The sequence below is a fragment of the Prionailurus bengalensis genome, chromosome A2 (assembly GCF_016509475.1).
Source record: "Prionailurus bengalensis isolate Pbe53 chromosome A2, Fcat_Pben_1.1_paternal_pri, whole genome shotgun sequence".
NCBI lineage: Eukaryota > Metazoa > Chordata > Mammalia > Carnivora > Felidae > Prionailurus > Prionailurus bengalensis.
In genome coordinates this window covers 33,631,801-33,650,680 of record NC_057348.1, presented here as the reverse complement: position 1 = coordinate 33,650,680, position 18,880 = coordinate 33,631,801, and the positions used below count along the sequence as shown (strand labels likewise).

Genomic DNA, 18,880 nt, shown 5'->3' with positions numbered 1-18,880 from the left:
GGAGAGGGGAACAGGGGAAACACACAAGGTCCGGCTTACTAGTGATTTGTAGGGGCATCTGTGACTCCACTTTCTGGTGGTATGCAAAAATGTGCGTTTTTGTGGGGAGATTCATTCAACAAATACTTGAGCATTAATTAGGTACAAGGCATTGTTCTGGGAACCGAAGGCATTGGGAACTACAAGGCATTGTTCTGGGACAGATCAGTAAACCAAACTGCCGAAGTTCCCTGTCCTCCTGGAGCTTACACTCTAGAGGAAGATGTGGACCTTAGGTTTGTTCTCCAAAAGGTTCTGTGCTGTAAAAAAATGCTGAGGAAATCAAGGTGCTGCACCTGTGGCCCTCAGGGTTGTATACCAACACCACTTAACCTTACAAGTCCAGAGGACACGGCTCATCCTCTGAGATTCTGATTGGCTGGATCTGTGTTTGGGCTTGGGAATAAAGTTTTGAAGCTCCCACTCATTTTGATCCCGTTAAGTTTAAGACAAACGGATGGCTTCTTTGAAAAGAGGCTGGAGATGAAGTTTCCCTCACCAAGAAGAGCCAAGAAAAATTGGCTGCTTCCCTCTTTCACAAATGCTAGCCAATGGGATTTTCAGTTCTGGATGTCTCAGGAAAGAAGCATCAACATTCTTCTCTTATTTTTATTAGCTTAGAATAGCACTCTACAAACTACTTTAAAAATATTTAAATGTGTGCCCATATATCTTAAGCTTTAGAGGAAAGAGAAGGAATTATCATCAACATCTAACTGGAGACCCCAAATGATTTCCTAATTGTTTTTCCAAATACAACTACTACTAATATAAGTTTTTATTATAAGCCTCTTTACAAGTATTCAGTTTACAAGCTAGGCACTTAACAAGTGTTCTCTCATGTAATACTCCCAAGAACCTTGTAAGTTATTGTTATACTTACGTGACAGGGGAGAAATGAAGGCTCTGAGGGGTCAGGGAGCTTGCTCAAAGTCACATAGAAATTGGATGGGTGGGAATCTAAACACCATAGTCTGGTTCTCAACCCCAACCACTGCGGCATCCCAGCCTTTCTGTGTCCCATCTACTCCCCTCCCTTGTTTAACACTTGGTATCTCTTCTGTGACCAAAGACGAACATGTATGTCCTAAATCAGCAAGGAAAAGAGATGGCTTGGGAGACTCTCCGGGGGGGGGGGGGGGGACGGTATTTGGGGAGGGCAGCGTTCCCGGTGCAGGGTATTCTGTCTGCAGCCTCCGAGATCATTCCGAAACCTAGCGGAGGCAAGGCACTCGCTCGGTCCCCACCCCAGGGCGGCACCGATCCCCGGGTTGTGAATTCCGAGAGATGGCTGTGCAGCCCCCGCCCCCGCAGGCGTCTGGGCGCGGGTGCAGATCGCAGATCCGGGGGTGATCCTAATCTCCTGGCCCCAGGGCGGGTCCGAAGGATTCTCGGCTCAGCCAGGAACCTGAGCCTGGAACAGATGACTGGCTCCAGAAGTCTTTGCTGAAAAGGCAGTTAAAAAGCTAGACCCCTTTCAGGTTGAAGACCTGAAGCCCCTCCAGCCAGTTGGCTCCATTCCCTTGCCTATAGTTTTCCCCGTGGCTTAAAAAGTTGGCTCCAAAGTTTAAGGGGATCCTAAAGTTCACAGGGATCCTAGGTGGGCGGCCAGGGGACCCAGGGCCGCAGAGACACTGGCAGTCCCAGCTCCAGGACCCGAACCGGCGGGCGCAGGCAGGCAGGGAGCAGACGCGCGACTCCGGGTCTCGTCGGGCTCTGGGGTACTGAACTGCCTCGGGGCGGTGTGTGGGGGGGTGAGGGGCGGGGGTGGACGAGCCCGGCAGGGTGACCGACAGCGTGGCCAGCCACTGGCCGAGGGCGGCGAGGAGGCTTAGGCAGGCGTGAGTGCGTGCGTGTGTGCGTGAGTGTGAGCGCGAGGGTGAGTGTGTGAGCCTCCCCAACCCCCACCTGTTTGAAATGGGTTTAAAATGCCAAAGCCAGGTTGCCCGTACTTGAAAAGTTGCAAACAGTCGGAGTAAAACACGTGCGCGTCCCCCTAGCCCCAAGTGATTGGCTGACTCTAGGGCAAGGCAAGGAAAGGAGGAATAAGAAGGGTGCGTGGAGGGGGGTGAGTTGCCGTCTTCAAGATCGGTTTTAGGACCCAACGGGAAGCACACTGGAATCTCTCCCTTCGGGAAGGAGAGGTGGGGCGGGCCGGCCGGCAGGCGGCCGCGGGGCGCATGCGCGCGCGTCTCCTCTCGCCGGCCGCTGCGCTCGGCGGCGCGGAATAGAATGAACTGTAACAAAACAAGCCGAGCCTTTGTATCTGCTTAAAGGGGCCGCAGGCACTTCCCTCCTGTCCCCCCCAACCCCCGCTCGGCTACCGCTTCTCCAGGGCTCCCAGCAACTGTCTGGAAGGGCTTCCCTCACCCTCAGGAACAGCCCGCCAGCGAGGGAAGGCGAGCCAGGCGGGAGGAAAAGAGAAGACACCGCGTTTCTAAGAGGCAAGAAAGGAAGGAAGGAAGGAAAAAAAATAACCCGAGCGGCGCAGAGTGGACTCTGGTCCCGGAGAGAACGGTCGGGCGCCGGAACGTGGACCGAGAAGCACCGGAATGCAAACAAAGCTCGCGGGCGCCTGTGCAGGGCTCGCGGGGAAGACCAGAAAGTTTGTTTTATGATGGCTTGAGTGAGCGAGTGTGTGCAGGGGAGCGAGGCTGCCAAGTTTCTCCCTCCCGTTGCGTTATTTGGGGGGAGATGTCCCTCCCATGAACCAGCGGGGGGGCCTGGGGGCTTGTGCTGTGGGGGGCACCTGTCTCTCATTTATTATTTTTTTGTGGGGGGGAGGAGGGGTGTAACAGCCCATCATGTCGAGAGTGATCCAGAAGAAGAACCACTGGACTAGCAAGGTTCACGAATGCACCGTGAGACGGGGACCCCAGGGCGAGCTGGGGGTGACGGTGCTGGGGGGCGCGGAGAACGGGGAGTTTCCGTATGTCGGAGCGGTGGCCGCGGCCGAGGCGGCGGGGCTTCCCGGCGGCGGCGAGGGCCCTTGGCTGGGCGAGGGGGAGCTGCTTCTGGAGGTGCAGGGGATCCGGGTGTCCGGCTTGCCCCGCTATGACGTGCTGGGAGTCATCGACAGCTGCAAGGAGGCCGTCACCTTCAAAGCCGTCAGACAAGGTAAGACGGGACGCGCCTCCCGGAGGCGCCCGCAAAACGGGGAGCGGCCTGCGGAGAGCCCCCCGCCGCATCTCGATTTCCCGCGTTCCTCCTCCGAGCGCAGCTTGGAGGGGAAGTTGGGGTCGTGCGCCCTGTCGTGGTGAAATGAGCAAAGTTGTTGAGAGGTTGTGGATTGTTTGCCCACCTGCGTTGGAAAGAGGGGGCTGGGTTTCCTCCGGGCAGCGGAGAGACTTTTCCCAGGCCCGGTTTGCCAACCTGTTATCTCAGCCACCGAGTACAGCGCGGCTTGTCTGCGCGAGGAGGCTTGGGAAACCGAGTCAGGGGCAAAGTGGACGGTCTCCAGGCTTCTCGGAGGAGTGATGCAGCAGGCGCTGCCGCTGCGTTCTTTTGCTACTTATCTGTTGCCAGACCCGGAGAATGGGTACGAACGAGAAGAGGGGTCTGTGGTTACTGACCACCTCCGTCGGGAAATCTTCCCCAGGGCATCCCTCCAGGTGGGCTGGGGCGTGACCGCCCTGCGGTTCCTATGCCCGCCTCCTGAAGATCCTGCATTCACCCCAGAGCTGGATGACGCATGTGTCTCCACCGTGTGGCCCAGCCCCAGGCGTGGGGGGTGGGGGGGGGGGGGGGAAGAAGGAGTATTTCTGTCTGCGCGAATCTGGCCCAAGTTTATGCTGCCTTCTCCGCCACCACCATCATTGTTGATGATGATAATGGTGGCTACTATTCACTGTTAGCTTACTACGTGCCAGGCTCTGTGTTGAATGCTTTCCTTGGGCTATTTTGCTCTGACTGACAATTCTGTGATCGGGTTGTTTTTATAAACCCCATGTTACAGATAAGGAAACTGGGACTGATATTGCATAAGTTATTTGCCCAAGGTCACACAGATACCAGAAGTGAGGGTTTCAGTCAATGCAAGCCTTAAGCACTAGGAGAAAGAGGTGGGGCCGGGGCGGGGGATGGGGGGGTGGGGTGGGGGTGGATATGACCCTCCTGGACTGGGGGGCTTGTTTTCTGGGGAGGGAATGAAGGCAGATTCCTCTCTCAGAAGCCAACTTTTTTGATGGTTGCTAGTGGTGGGGAATCCCTCCTGCCTGAGTTTAGTGCTGGCAAGGGGTTATCCTTGCATCAGTCCAACCGAGAAGGAATTGATTCCCTTAAAGTATCCCTTGCACCACCGAGTGCCATGACATAGGTTCTCCCGCATGAAAGCACCAGAGGAGGTGGCAAAGTTGAGCGTGGTGAAAAGTTCCCATATGTGCTGCGGGCCTGGAAGGGCACGTGGCAGCTGGAGGAATGTGTTAAAGGAAAGGAAGGCTGGGCTGGGCTGAGCTGAGCAGATCCTTGGAAGCAGGCCCGTTCCAGATGAAACAGAGGAGGGGGACAGAAGGAATTGTCAGGCCTTTTGGTAGTTTGGGGAGCGATGGACTGACATTTATAGAAAGCTCCCTCCATTTATGTCTTCATCTTTCACTTGGACACCTCCTCCAAGAAGCCCTCCAGCGTCCTGCCAAGCTGAACAAACCCTTCTTCCTTTGGACTCCCCTAAATGTGTACTTTGTAGTTTTTTACTTACTCTGATCTATGAGTTAGGCCCCTCCTCATTTCCATACTAGGTGGCAAGCTTACTGGGGAGAGACTGTGCCTTATTCATTGTGCATCTCCCCAGGCTTTGCTTGAGGTCTAACACCTCCTTCCCCTGAGAGTGTGTCCTCATCTGTAAACTGGCGTTTGTTTGGGTATTACATAAGATGGTAAGTGGAAAGTGTGCAGAGCAGTGCCTGGCACATAGTAAGTGCCCAATAAAGAAGATATATTATGTTTAATTCACTTTGACCAGTTATTCTCAGTCTAGCTTTTAGCGCTAGGAACCTGGATTATGAACTTAATGCCTGTACCGGGATTGTTAGGACTTGATAGAACTATAGAGAAAACACTGTGTCAAAGCAGTTGGTGGGAACAGCTACAGGTGTCAGCATTTTGGAGAAAGGGTTGGAGGAAAGGCAGGGGTACCTACCCATCTATTATCTGCCTAGTGGGTCCTATGTGGGGCCTTGTTTTTAATGTGCAAGATGATGCATGTGGCTGACCCTCTGTCCACCAGTCATCAAAGATCAAGAGACTTAATGCCAGGCTGTCTCACCATGGAACTAAGGAAGGATTGGTCAGATAATCAAGTGTGTTTGAAATCAGACACCTCTGGATTGAAAGGAAACTGTTCTGTCACCAAATGTTATTTCCCTTCATCTAGAACCATTCTATGTGCTGCACAGTACTGTTCATAGCAGGTGTGTGTGTGTGTGTGTGTGTGTGTGTGTGTGTGTAAATCTACTTGTTCTACTCAAGATAGCATTAAGATGTGGATGGAATCCATTGCAGTGTGAAAGCTATTTTATGTAATAATTACGTGGGTACAGTTCTTTCAACATCTTCATTACAGAAACATGGCACTGGAGAGCATTTCACTAATCTTCTGTTCCCCTTCATGGCGAGAATATGATTTAAATTCTGCGACAGAATTGCTCTTACTATGTCTTCATTACTGTGTTTGAATCATATTAGGTAGGCTCATCCTTGGTACGTGGTAAAGGAAAATGTTACTTTTTTCCACACCCTGAGCTAGCCACTCCCAGGGACACAGGGCACTTTGGGTGCCATCTGTATGGAAATGTCACGGTCTTCCTGTGGGAGAAAATTCTGTTTCTATTTCATGGCAGCTCCCTGGAAAGATGCACAGACTAAAATAGTCTGTAGCAAATGGTATTATATGAAGCAGGACTGAATTTTGAAGGAACCAAGCTCCATGGGTCTACCAGCTTGGACTTGGTTCATTTTAGATGGAGGAGACAGTCTTTTGTTACAAGGTGCTTAAAAAAAATGTATGGATACCTGTCTATGTTATATACAGTGTGTTATTTTGTATCTATAATATAGCATGTATATACTTGTTATGCTTTGTAAGTATATATTATGTTCATCTGTAGTGAAATGCATAGATCTTCACTATGTAGTTCGGTGAGTTTTGACAAATGTATATGTTTATTTTATGTTCACTCAAATCAAGATCTAGAATATTCCCATTACCTCACAAATTTCCCTCTTGCCCCTTTCCAGTCCATTCCCCACACTTCCTCCAGAGGCAAAGGCTGTCCTATTTCTTTTACCATGGATAAGTTTTTTTTTATTATTATTATTGAAGTTCCTATCAATGAACTAAAGCTCTACAGACTCTTTGGTGTTGGGCTTTTTTTTTTTTGCTGAACAAAATATTTTGGAGATTTCATATTGTGTGTATCATTCTTCTTTTCCTCCTCCTCCTCCTTCTTCCTCTTTTTAAAAGATTTTAAGTAATCTCTCCACCTAATGTGGGGCTCGAACTCACAACCCCAGATCAAGAGTTAAATGTTCTACTGACTGAGCCAGTCCAGTGCCCCTCATTGTTCTTTTTTATTGTTGAGTAGTATTCCATTGTAGTTATGTGTATATACCAGGGTTTTTTTTCATATATATATATATATATATATATATATATATATATATACATACACACACACACATATACACACACATATATATATATGCATATACATATATATGTATGTGTGTGTGTGTATATATATATATATAATCTCAAGCAGGCTCTGCACTTTCAGTGTGGGAGCCTGACACGGGGCTTGAACCCACAAAGTGTGAAATCATGACCTGAGCTGAAATGAAGAGTCGGACACTTAACTCACTGAGTCACCCAGGAGTTCCTGTACATACCAGTTTTTAAAATATTTTTGCTTGTCAGTAAACATTTGGGCTATTGATCCTTTTTGGCTATTATGAATTGAGATGCCAGAAATATTCCAGTCGCTCCACATTTTTGCCAGTCTTTAATTGTCCCTGTCTTTTGAATTCTAGTGTATGTGGAAAAAGAAAATAAGGTAATTAAGGATACTTTGCTATCGGATACAAGGTAAGCACTTGCTTTAGAATGTGCCCGGTCCTTGGCTAAGCTAGTACTCTGTGAACATTTTGTCTTTTATTCCTCACAACTGGAATCAGATGTCAGAAACTGAGGTCCAGAGTTTGGGTAGCCTTTCCGAGGGTCATACAAGTAGCCGAAGTAGAGCTGGAACTCAACCGTGTTGGATTCCAAAAGCCCATGCTTCTAACTGCTCCATCGGTGGGCCAGTAGGGCCTCCAGACCAGTGGCCGTGGCCTCACTTGGGAACTGGTTAGATGTGCTAATTTCCTACTGATTCTGAACCTCAGGAGGCGGGGCCAACGGGGCAGTTGTTAACAAGCCCTCAGGTGATTCTGAGGCTCACTTTTGAGACTCAATGCCCTAAGGTACAGACTAACCCTGAGCATATGGTGTAGGACACAGGTGTCCTGGGCTCCCAGAACAGGCTCTGCCAGCCTGGCAAATCACCTTCTTTGGGTGTAAGTTTCTTCATTTTTTCTTTTCCTTTTTTTTTTTTTTTTGTAAGTCTGTTTATTTTGAGAGAGAGAGAGAGGAGCAGAAAGAGAGGGAGAGAGAAAGAATCCCAAGCAGGCTCTGCACTGTCATCGTGGAGCCCTGTGAGTGCGGAGCCCGATGTGGGGCTCGAACTCACAAACCATGAGGTCATGACCTGGGCTGAAACCAAGAGTCAGGTGCTTAACGGACTGAGCCACCCAGGTGCCCCTCTTCTTTCTTTTGTGCCCAAAATAAACGGGTGCGCCGTGGATGTCCTTTGCACTCATAAAATGCTGCAATCCCATGAATAACCCAGACTCCAAAAGTTGAAAATGGTGTGATTGTAGTTTCCCAAACTGGTCACATTATAGGTCATGCTTACATATTTTCGTAGGTGAAGTTTGTGGCTTTGCAAATTACCCAGAAGCCGAAACTGTCCACAATTTAGACAGAATGGAGACAATAAATAAGACACAACTTAAAAACCACACCGCCGCCACCGGCCCCTTTCCCTCACTGTCATGAGGGAATTATGACCGCATGCAATTGAAAATAGTTCTTTGTGCCTTTTTGTGTTTTGTTTTGATGTTGTGTGTTTATTTTGACCAATTGGGATATACTACAACAGCTCGGTAACGAAATGATTCTCATTTTGAGACAGTGGCCTGCCTGTCTTCTTGTCCCGTGAATTCTGCTCCAGGGTCCCTGGGTTTGCTTTCTCTTCCCCCCAGATGGTCACAAGATTGATTCTTTTCCTTTGTGTCAGGTCGTGTGCTGCTAAATGTTTCATAACCGGCTGCCGTGGAGACAAGCCCCAGATCTGTGGCCTGAGTTCGGAAGAGATGCATGTAATTGGTTCTCCAGGGTCGGTGTGAGCTGGTCCTAGCACATCACTGACCCTGTATAAGATGGCTCTGGAGTCTCATGCCATCCCCTCATCCTGTTTTGTGACTTCATGGCCTTGTCACAGGTTCGCATCATCTTCTGTTTCTTCTTTTGTTAACATTTTTATTTATGTTAAAGTGATCTCTGTGCCCAGCAGGCGGTTGGTTGAGCTCCTGATCCCGAGATCAAGAGTCACAGATATTACCAGCTGAGCCAGCCAGACTCCCCTTGTGTCTTTTTATTGTCTGCCTCGCCTCCCCCTAGGATGTAAAACACGGTTGCCTCACTTGTTCACCCTGCTGTTTCTCAGGGCCTAAAATAGTACCTGGGCAAATCCTAGGTGCTCACTAAAATTTGTTGGACGCATGAATGGATTTTCCTTTGTTGCTTGTTATTTGTATGGCAAGACTAGGTGGTCTTTTATGTAGACTAGGCCGTCTACATCTTTCCCCTTTTATTCTCTATTCATCTTTTATTTCTTCTGATTTAAGACCCTGATACGTTTTTTTTTTTCCCATTACCAGATCTTCCAATCAGCTGATTCCCTGTGTCTCATAATTTGTATTGACCCACAAGTTTAATGAATTACCCTGAAGTGTTCCTGCCTATTGACTTTCACTGGAGTTTAAGAAGTGAAATTTCAGATACTGAGCAGACAGGATGATGGGGGGCTTTTCAGTTTTCTGTTGATGTGGGATCTGCTGTGTGTCAGCATCCATAAGAATGACCTTACCTCTGTTTTCTTGTTGCATTGTCCCTGTGTACAATTTTTCCAGGCAACAGCAAATCAGATCATTGCTGCAGAAAACAGTCTGATTTTTGTCCTCTCTTGCTCTTAAATTGTGCTTTGTGTTTATATGTCTTTTTTTTTTTTAACTTAAACTTTCAAAATCAATCTTTTTATTCTCCGTGCTAAAAGACCACTCTCTGAAGGATATTTTTAGGTTACACTGTGGAACATTCCACAGCTTTTATGAAAAAATAATGCAAGGACAGGCGACCCAACTTGTCCATTGTTTCCAGTGGCCATCCTTTGCCAATGGCTATATTATTTAAAAATAGATTAACTTGACCTTATGAGGCAATGGCATACAGTTGGCTCACTGCATTTGTTGGCATTCATTACCCAGCTGGTTTCAGATGGCAGAATTGATGATATCCACCAAGGGGAATTAAGTGGTTTATAAGAGAAAACATTCTGACATCTCCTTACCACAAGGGTTTACATGAAGGATGTTGCTTTATAAACGATGGTTATTTAATGCAAAACACCGGTCTCTGATGTTAGTGGTCCCTTCCTTGAGTTTGTATATATGTGTAACAGGATATACTGATTTTTGTATACACTGAGAATAAAGGCTGTCAAATTGGTTAAGGGCTGACATTCACATCCTAAAAAAGTGGGTTATGGCATTTTCGCCTATCTTTATGCAGCTTCTGTGTGAGATCAATAACCTTGAAAAATCCCTCGTAAACACTGGAGCTTTGCTATACTGCACCCCTATGGATGTCTGCATTGATACCGTATTTCTTGTGAATTTGTTTTGGTGTTTCCACAAACAAACCCCCGTGATATCAAGGACACGCCTATCATATGGATGTCTGGTTTATCATCAAGTGTCCTGTGTTGAGTCCATCGTGTTCTGGATGCTAACCTTTCTGAAGGCATGTAGCAACATTAGGAGATGGAATTTGAACATTTTATGATTAAATAATCATCTTCTCTTTTTATGGCTAAGTAATTGAAGAACAGAGTAATCCATTACTTATAATCATTTCTGTCATCCTTATCTCAGAGTGAAAACCGACGTCCTCACAGTGACTCACAAGGTCCCCCGTGATCTGGCCTATGCCATGTCTTGTCTCTCCCCATCCATGGCCTCCTAGTCCCCACCTTGACATCTAGAAGGCTTGCTCCCTCATGAATTTCAAGTTTTTACCACATATCACCTTCTCAGTGACACCTCCTTTGCCCACATTATTGAAAGCCTTAACTCCACGCTACTTGTCACTCCCCATAACCTTTTTCTGCTTTATTCCACTCCATTTTACATAGATCATTTCAAGATAAGTAAATCCTGATTTTGTCTCTCCTAGAATAGAAGTTCTCAGAGGGCAGGGATGTTCTCGATTTGTTCACTGCTATATTCCTAGTACCGAAAATAGTGCCTGGTACGTAGTAGGTGCTCAAGTATTTGTTGAACATCCACTGGCAAATTGAGAACTAGAATCAATCTCTCCTGAGCTCGGTTGCCTCTGAAAATTCCCATATTTGATAGTCTCTGACCATGTGGGTAATTTGTGATGGGTCGCATCAACCTTGATCAAGGTTTGTCATTTGTAGGCTGCGGATGTGGCCAAGTAGAGCTTAGATGATTGATCCAGGATTCTTTTTTTTAAATTTTTATCTCTCTGTCTATCTATGCATCTACCTATCTATCATCTATCTACTTATTTTTTGAGAGAGAGAGTGCATGTGCACAAGCAGGGGACGGGCAGAGAGAGAGGGAGAGAATCCCAAGCAGGCTCCATGCTGTCAGCACAGTGCCCAATGCGAGGCTCTGTCTCCTGAGCTGTGAGATCATGACCTGAGTTGAAATCACGAGTTGGATACTTAACCAAGCCACCCAGGTGCCACCAGGAACATTCTTGAAGATGGCATTGATGACCATTTTCAGTTGGTCTTCGTGTCAAGGGTTTCTGGCAGCACCATATTGAGTATGTCTGGGAACTTTGCAAACTCTCTCATCCTCAAATGGACTGTGAGAGGTTCTTCCCGGCACGGTTAGCTATGTGTTACCACCTCCATTGTCAAGAGAAAGAAGTACATGGGAGAATTATTTTCTCCATGCTAAGGTGTCAGCCCTACCATTATGGCCATCCGAGGCCTTTGTGTGCTCTTTAATGGGGCACAGTTATGTTTTCCACAATAAGGCCAATCTTTCAGCCTATCGTGAGACAAGACTTGAAGCCCTCTTTATGGACGGTGGTGTGATGGTGCAACTAAAACGCAATTATGCGCTGGTTATAAGCCACGTTTCAGAATTATTGCTAGTTACAGTGGTAACAGGACACCAATGCTGCTTGTAATAAAACCCAGGCATATCAATTTATTGACGTATTGTAGCTGTGTAGATTTTGGATTTAAGCTGGCCTGGATTAGAAGCCAGATTATTAAATTTACTGGCTAGGTGAATCAGGGCAAGGTGTTTCATCTCTTTGCGCCAGGATTTTCCCATCTGAAAATGGGGACCATAATGATACCTACTTCCTAGGGTTGATGGAAGAATGAAGAATAAAATGAGGAGGTTTAAGGAATCCACATGGCATAGGCCCTGGCACATAGTGTGTGCTCTGTAAATGTTGGCTTCTGTTACTGTTTGAATATTCCTCCTTTGAAAACAGTCCAGAGAGAAGAAAGAATCTCTTGAGAGATAGTTGTGGTATAGTTTCCTGGAGAGCTTTTTAAAGTCTAGAAAAAAAGCCCTGATTTTTTCTGCATGATTCAGATGCCACTTTTTGGAAAGGGCTGTGGTTGGATTAGTCCAGACAAGTAAGAAGGAAACCCTGGACCTCACCAGTGACAAGCTGATTTAATTACTGTCATTAGGTCCTGGTTGCGTATAGGTATAGAGGAAGAAGTCCTTTTTCTATTTCCTGGGGGTCCCAGGGAGAATGGTCTTTGAGAACTTGACACTGAGGTCCTCTGATCTTCCTGGCACTGTATCTGGGTTCTCAAATCAGGAATGCGAGGGCAGCAGTGGGACTTGGGGTTATAAGGGTTTAGAGTCAGACTGGTTGGGTTCAAATCCAGGTTCTGTCACTTCCCAGCTGAGCAACCATGGGCATGTTAACCTCCCAGAACCTCAGTACTCCCAGTTGAAAATGAGAATAATAGCTGCCTTATCGGCTGTTTTTGAGGATTAAATGGGTAGACGTACGCAGAACACTTAGTCCCCTGCTTGGCATACAGGCAGTGTTTACCAGAATTATCTACAAAATAGCAACCATGATGCTTTTCAGTTGAGAAACGGACACCCTTCAGTGAGTTCCTCTAAAGCAGTGGTTTAAAACTGGGGGTGGTTTTGCTTCTCAGGGGACATTTGGCAATGCCTGGAAACATACTTGGTTGTTATAACTCGAGATGTGGGATTGCTGCTGGCAGTTAGGGAGGAGAGGCCAGGGAGCCTGCTGAACATCCCACAGTGTGCAATTCAGCCCTCCTCCCACTCTCCCCAAGAGAGAATTATCCAGCCCCAAATGGCCATAAGGCTGAAGTTGAGAAACGCTGCTCTAATGTATGACTTCAGGGTTGAGACTGGGAATCTGAATTGTGAGCAGTAAACTAATCATAACTATTAATTTATTGACCTTCTGATAGGTTGCTGAGACCCAGGTAAGGGTTTTGCTGAGGGAGATGATGCCATTCTCATTTTAGCCTCGAGGAAATGAGCTGGAGAGGTCAAGTAACTTATCCTCCCCCCCCCCCCCCCCCCCCCCCCCCCCCCCCCCCCCCCCCCCCCCCCCCCCCCCCCCCCCCCCCCCCCCCCCCCCCCCCCCCCCCCCCCCCCCCCCCCCCCCCCCCCCCACCCCAGCCGCCACTGACACAGATAAGATTCAAGCTCAGATCTACCCGTTTCCAAAATTCTCATCCTGGGTTTACACACTAGGAATGTGTTGACTTCGTAGCCAGGAGCCCCTGTGTCCTTCTACTGTGGGGGTCATTGTGGATGCGCCTCTTTCGGGTTGTGCCCTTACCACCTGAGGGCGTTACAGCGCATCTGTTGACCCCACTGGGGATAGTCCTAGAAATGAAAATGGATTCCCAAAGTGTTTGTGGGCCGGGACACCGAGTGTGCCGCTCCATATGGTCAAGTTCTTCTACTTACTTGCCTGCCTGTTCTCCCTCACCAACACTGCTGATTCCTTCCTCCTCTGAGCTCTCTTTTCTCCCTCCACATACATCTTGATTTCAAGACCACCGTGTCTTATAATTGCAGATTTGCCTGTCGGTCTGCCATGCTGGATTGTGTGTTTCTTGAATTCCTGAAGGCAGCATCCCTGTTTTCTGTCTGTTTGTAATCTCTGCCCTCTGTAGGTGGGTGAAATATCTGTTCAGTTGCATTCTTTTGAGGGTAACGAGTGGGCATAACTTTTAAATAAATAAAGATTCTTGCCTGAGATCTTGTTGGCTAGAAAATCCGTGGCTTATTTTTAAGGCATATTAAATATACTTAGCCATATGTCTGACTTTTCCATGATGATTTAAGATGGTTCCCTGCCAGTTGTTGTAGCATTTTGAACTGTAGAGAAAATATTGAATTAATTGTGTTGAAGGTCTTAGAGGGCCTTGATTCTGACCAGATGTGTGCAGTGATGGAGCCTGTGGCTTATGTAATGTGGCCACGGAAGGCATCTCTTTGGCTTGATTTAAATAGAGTCAGGATTTTACCACCTGGATTCTTGGCTGAGCGTTAGAATTTACATCTGATAGGGAGCGCAGGCTCCTTTCCTCCTCCAGCTATCAGCCTGTTTAAGTCTGTGTGGCTTGGTTAAGAATTCAAAACTCCGGATCAGGTTGTTAAAAAAGAACTTTCCTTGGTGTTAGCGCGTGTGGATTTTTTCTCAACCCAAGCATAGGCATCCAGGTTTTGGTTTCTAATCTTATAAATACTCAAATATTATTGTGACCTAGTATGACTGTCAATCACTGTTCATAGTTGGTTTGTGCTTCCACAGCTTATGTTTCTTTTCTCTGTGAAATTTATTTTTTTCCTCACTTAAACAGTGTGTACAATACAGAAAGAGGTGAATATGAAAGGAAAACATATCTACATTGTCTGTAATTACACTCAGAAATATGTGTTAATACTCTATTTTTATACACACACACACACTTTTTTCTGGTATTTTTTTTGAGAGGTTCTTTTTCTTATGAAAATTGGATAATACAACACATGCTGTTTTATGAATTTTTTTTTTTGGTGCCTAAATATCATAGATGTTTTTTCTATATACTACACATATATGTATTTTGTCATTTCAGTGGCTGTAGAACCATTTCAGGCTGTGCTATATTAAACCATGCTTGGAGGATGAACATTGAAATTTAGGTAGTTTTCTCTTTGTATTTTACACAGCACTTTGGTGAATATCGTTATATTTACATTAAAAAATGTAAAAAATGTGGACTTCAGATTTTTTCTTGGTACAGATGTTTAGAACTCTTGGCTCACATGAATTTTATCTTATTACTTTTAAACTCTTTTTAAGATGTTTATTTTTGAGAGAGAGAGAGAGAGAGAGAGCAAGCATACACAGGGGAGGGGCAGAGACAGAGGGAGACACAGGAATCCGATGCAGATTCCAGGCTCTGGGCTGTCAGTACGGAGCCCGACGTGGGGCTTGAACCCACAGACTGTGAGATCTTGACCTGAGCGGAAGTGGTACGCTTACCGCACCCACCTGGTGCCCCTATCTTCTTATGACTTAATACCCACCATCGTTGCTCTTCAGACAGCATATCAACTTCTATCCTTGGCGCCTGTATGTGAGAGTCCTGTACTTCCTCACTTACCTCAGTTATGACACATACTGCCCAGTTCTAGATTTTTTTTCTATTTAATACTAGTCATCACAGACGCAAATGCTGAGTAGATATTTCAAAGGGCTTTTGGGACTGGTGGGGACCTGGGGTAAACTGGAAGGACACACTTGGTTCCGAGGGAGCAGTTACTACTTAGCGTCAGCCTGTTGCTGACAATGTGGCATTGTTGGCCCAGCGTTGCCAGATTTTTCATTTTCAAGAGCATCTAAAAGCTTGAATTGTTAAAAAAAGAACTTTGACAATTTAAAAACGTTGGTCCAAAAGCATGGATGAAGCAAACAAAACACATCTGGGAGCCATATTTGGTCCCGGTGACAAGTTTGCAGCCCGTCGGTTATGTATTTGTGTCTCTTTCACTTGAAGAGCCATCATCTCATTTCTTGTTCCTGTCTGTATTTTCAGGGCCCCGGATAGTGACCAAATCACAGTGAGGGTCAATAAATGTGTGTTGAAGTGAGTACTAAGTTCCAGAAGTGGTCCAGTTTGTCACTCTAGTCTGCTTATGTTTATTGGAGGCCCAGCTGGGGACAGCTCCCCTGTTCTAGTTGTGACGAGCTGGGGAGAGGGTATATTTTGACAGCTGATCATAATTGGTGGCATATTTTGTCTTAGAGTCCTGGTCTACCACGCCTTTGAACGGGGTGCAAAATGGCATCTCGACGATGACATTTACATGGATGTATACTGGGAATGGGATACGCTCTCTGCTCTGAGGGGATTTTACTGTGATATGTGTGGCCTTACAAATAAAAAGAAATAAATGAATTTTATGTGTACCGCATAGGTTTTAAAGATAGCAGGATCGTCCCCAATGACACACTTCTCTTGGACATTCTGCAGAGAAATCAGGACCCTGACCTTTACCCCAAGGGTAGATGCTTTCAGAACATGATTAGGCTCTAAGACCAGCGGGCATCTGTTCTGCAGGGCCAGGGCTATATGGTAGAATTTTGGGTTTTGAAAATGAAGGCAGCCTTTCAGTTGCTTTTCTGCCGGCGCAGTGGATTGTCCTGCATTGCATAATTCATGTCACATCAGGCTTGCTGTGTGAGGATGGGGAAAGGGACTTAGGTAATTCAGATTGCAAGTTTAGTCAATGCGGTTTTTCTGTCAAGGAGCCAAGGAAGAAAAGACCTCTATGAAACGAAAACTGAAGTGGGCAGCAAAAGCCCGACATGGAATTCACATTTTGCTAGGTTTCGACTTGGAGTATTGTTTCTTTTCTCTCCTTCCCTCATCCCCTTCCCTCTCTTCATACCCGATTCAGAATAAGAACATTCTAATAGACTGTGTAGGAATTCAAATCTTAGGTAGGAGATTGTCTGTGTAATCCAGGGCTTGAGAGGTGAGACGGAACTAAGGAGAGGGGCTGGGTGGCTTAGCCGGTTGAGTGTCTCTCTTTTTTTTTTTTTTAATTTTTAAAAAATGTTTATTTTTGAGACAGAGTTGAGTGGGGGAGGGCAAGAGAGGGAGACATAGAATCGGAAGCAGGCTCCAGGCTCTGAGCTGTCAGCACACAGCCCATTTCCGGGCTGAAACCCACGAACCATGGGATCACGACCTGAGCTGAAGGCAGACACTTAACCACCGAGCCAACCAGGCCCCCCAAGTGTCTGTCTGACTCTTGATTTCGGCTCAGGTCATGATTGCATGGCTCAAGTCTTGAGTTGGGCTGTGCTGATAGAACAGAGCCTGCTTGGGATTCTCTCTCTCCCTCCCTCTGCCCCTCCCCGCCTCCAAACTAAATAAATACACTTAAAAAAAAAAAAAAGAAGTAAGGAGAGTTTTCGTCTTGAGGCTGCTATATGCCCTGATCCAATTCCTTGGTTATGATAACAGCTTTTGGGGCACCCAGAATTCCCCCAAGTTGGCATGAAATTTGGATTCCTTTCTGCTTTAAAATGCTCAAATTAGGGCCGCCTGGGTCGCTCAGCTGGTTAAGTGTGTGCTTCAGGTCAGGTCATGATCTCACAGCTCGTGAGTTCCAGCCCTGCGTATGGCTCTGTGCTGACAGCTCTGAGCCTGGAGCCTGCTTCGGATTCTGTGTCTCCCTCTCTGTCTGCCTCTCCCCTGCTTGTGCTCTTTCTCTCTCTCTCTTTCAAAATAATAAATAAACATTAAAAAAATTTTTTTAAAGCTCAAGATTAAGATGTAGCTGGAAAAGCTTATATTCCATGGTGTTTTAGGCCAGGTGATCCTTGATACAATTCCTGAGCTTTGGTCTTTGGTAAAGGGAAGAAGAGTCTCTAGCCAGGCTGAATGAGACCATAGTGCACAGACATAGTTAGGCACCTCCACAGTGTATATGAAAAGCACAGAGTGTTACCTCAACATCGATGTGTTATCTATGTTTATATCGTTATTTATTTATTTTTAAACGTCAAGCTTTTTTTTTTTTCCAACGTTTTTCATTTATTTTTGGGACAGAGAGAGACAGAGCATGAACGGGGGAGGGGCAGAGAGAGAGGGAGACACAGAATCGGAAACAGGCTCCAGGCTCTGAGCCATCAGCCCAGAGCCTGACACGGGGCTCGAACTCACGGACCGCGAGATTGTGACCTGGCTGAAGTCGGACGCTTAACCGACTGCGCCACCCAGGCGCCCCTATATCGTTATTTATAAGAGAATAGTCAGAGAGATCGGATGCCCAGCAAAGGAAATATTCATATAGGTATTGCCTATTTCTGTCTCTCTGAAGTGTGGGAGAATACTGCCCTAAGGAAGAAAGGCCTAGCTTTCTTAAGCAATGTGAATGAGTTTCTGATACATTTTACCAAAAAATGTAAGCTCAAGGGGCGCCTGGCCGGCTCATTCAGTAGAGCATGCAACTCTGTTTTGGGTCGTGAGTTCGAGCCCCACGTTGCGGGTAGAGGTTACTTAAAAAAAAAAAAAAATAACATAAGCTCGAGCTATTCTATGTGAAATAATTATCTCTAAGGAAGATGATTGTGGGAAGAAGGCATTAATGGGAATGATAGTTGTTTTTTACTATTGGAGTCTTTTTTGGTGGTAGGAGCCTATCGTGGTGGTTTAATAAAATCTGGTGAGTCACCCTGTTGCCTGAATTCCTGAGGAACAGAGGCATCCAGAAAAGCCTGTGGGGGGTGGGGGTGGAGTTTATAGCCCTGTGCACCTGTTACCAGGCACTTATATTCACCTGATGGCTGCTAACAGCTTGCGGGCAGAGCTGCTTGGAGAAAATGATCAGCTTTGGAAACAGCGGCCCACAAATTGGGTTTGGGTGAATAGAAGATGCATCAGAATTACCTGGGAGAGTTTTCAGGCTTTGAGCATCTGGGGTTGACTTCCTGAGTGGTTCGGAGTCATGTCTTCCTGCCTAGTGGAGTTTGGATGCCCCAACTCTGAAGAATGGTCCACAGAACTGCCAACTGATTTCGAATCACCCAGGGTGCTTATTCAATGTGGGGATTACTAGGCCTCAGTCCAGACCTATGCAGTCAGAGTTCTGGGGGGTGGGCCCTATGAGTCCACAGTGTTTAAGAAAGTTCTGGCTGGTTGTGGGAAGTCCAAAGTCTGAGGCTCCTGGCTCTTTATAAAACGCCAGGCTTTTCAATTCCAGTTACCTAATAAATGACGGTCACAGACCCCATTCTGCATTCGAATGCGCATTGGTTGGGGAAGGGAGTCAAGAATACAAGGGCTAATGGAGTTATTTGAGCTCAAAGTTCTTCTAGGGGCAAACCCTGGGTGTGTGTGTGTGTATTGGGGAGAGGTCGTTTTCTTGCTTTGGGAATCCCGCATTAGCCTGATAATTTAGAGAG

At 46.5% G+C, this 18,880-nt stretch overlaps 1 protein-coding gene across 20 annotated transcripts in view; it reads left to right on the top strand.

Moving 5' to 3' along the window:
- The first annotated feature begins 2,182 nt into the window (after positions 1 to 2,182).
- The window catches only part of MAGI1 (membrane associated guanylate kinase, WW and PDZ domain containing 1), a 643,266-nt gene continuing 626,568 nt past the window's right edge, over positions 2,183 to 18,880 (top strand). For 15 of the 20 annotated variants that reach the window (XM_043587877.1, XM_043587876.1, XM_043587885.1 and 12 more), the window contains exon 1: positions 2,228 to 3,156. In XM_043587877.1, coding sequence (XP_043443812.1) covers positions 2,844 to 3,156 — 313 coding nt within the window. In that variant the 5' untranslated portion in view covers positions 2,228 to 2,843. Of the gene's footprint in view, positions 3,157 to 18,880 lie in introns of all 20 variants that reach the window. The other 5 variants (XM_043587890.1, XM_043587870.1, XM_043587889.1 and 2 more) reach the window with 3 other exon arrangements.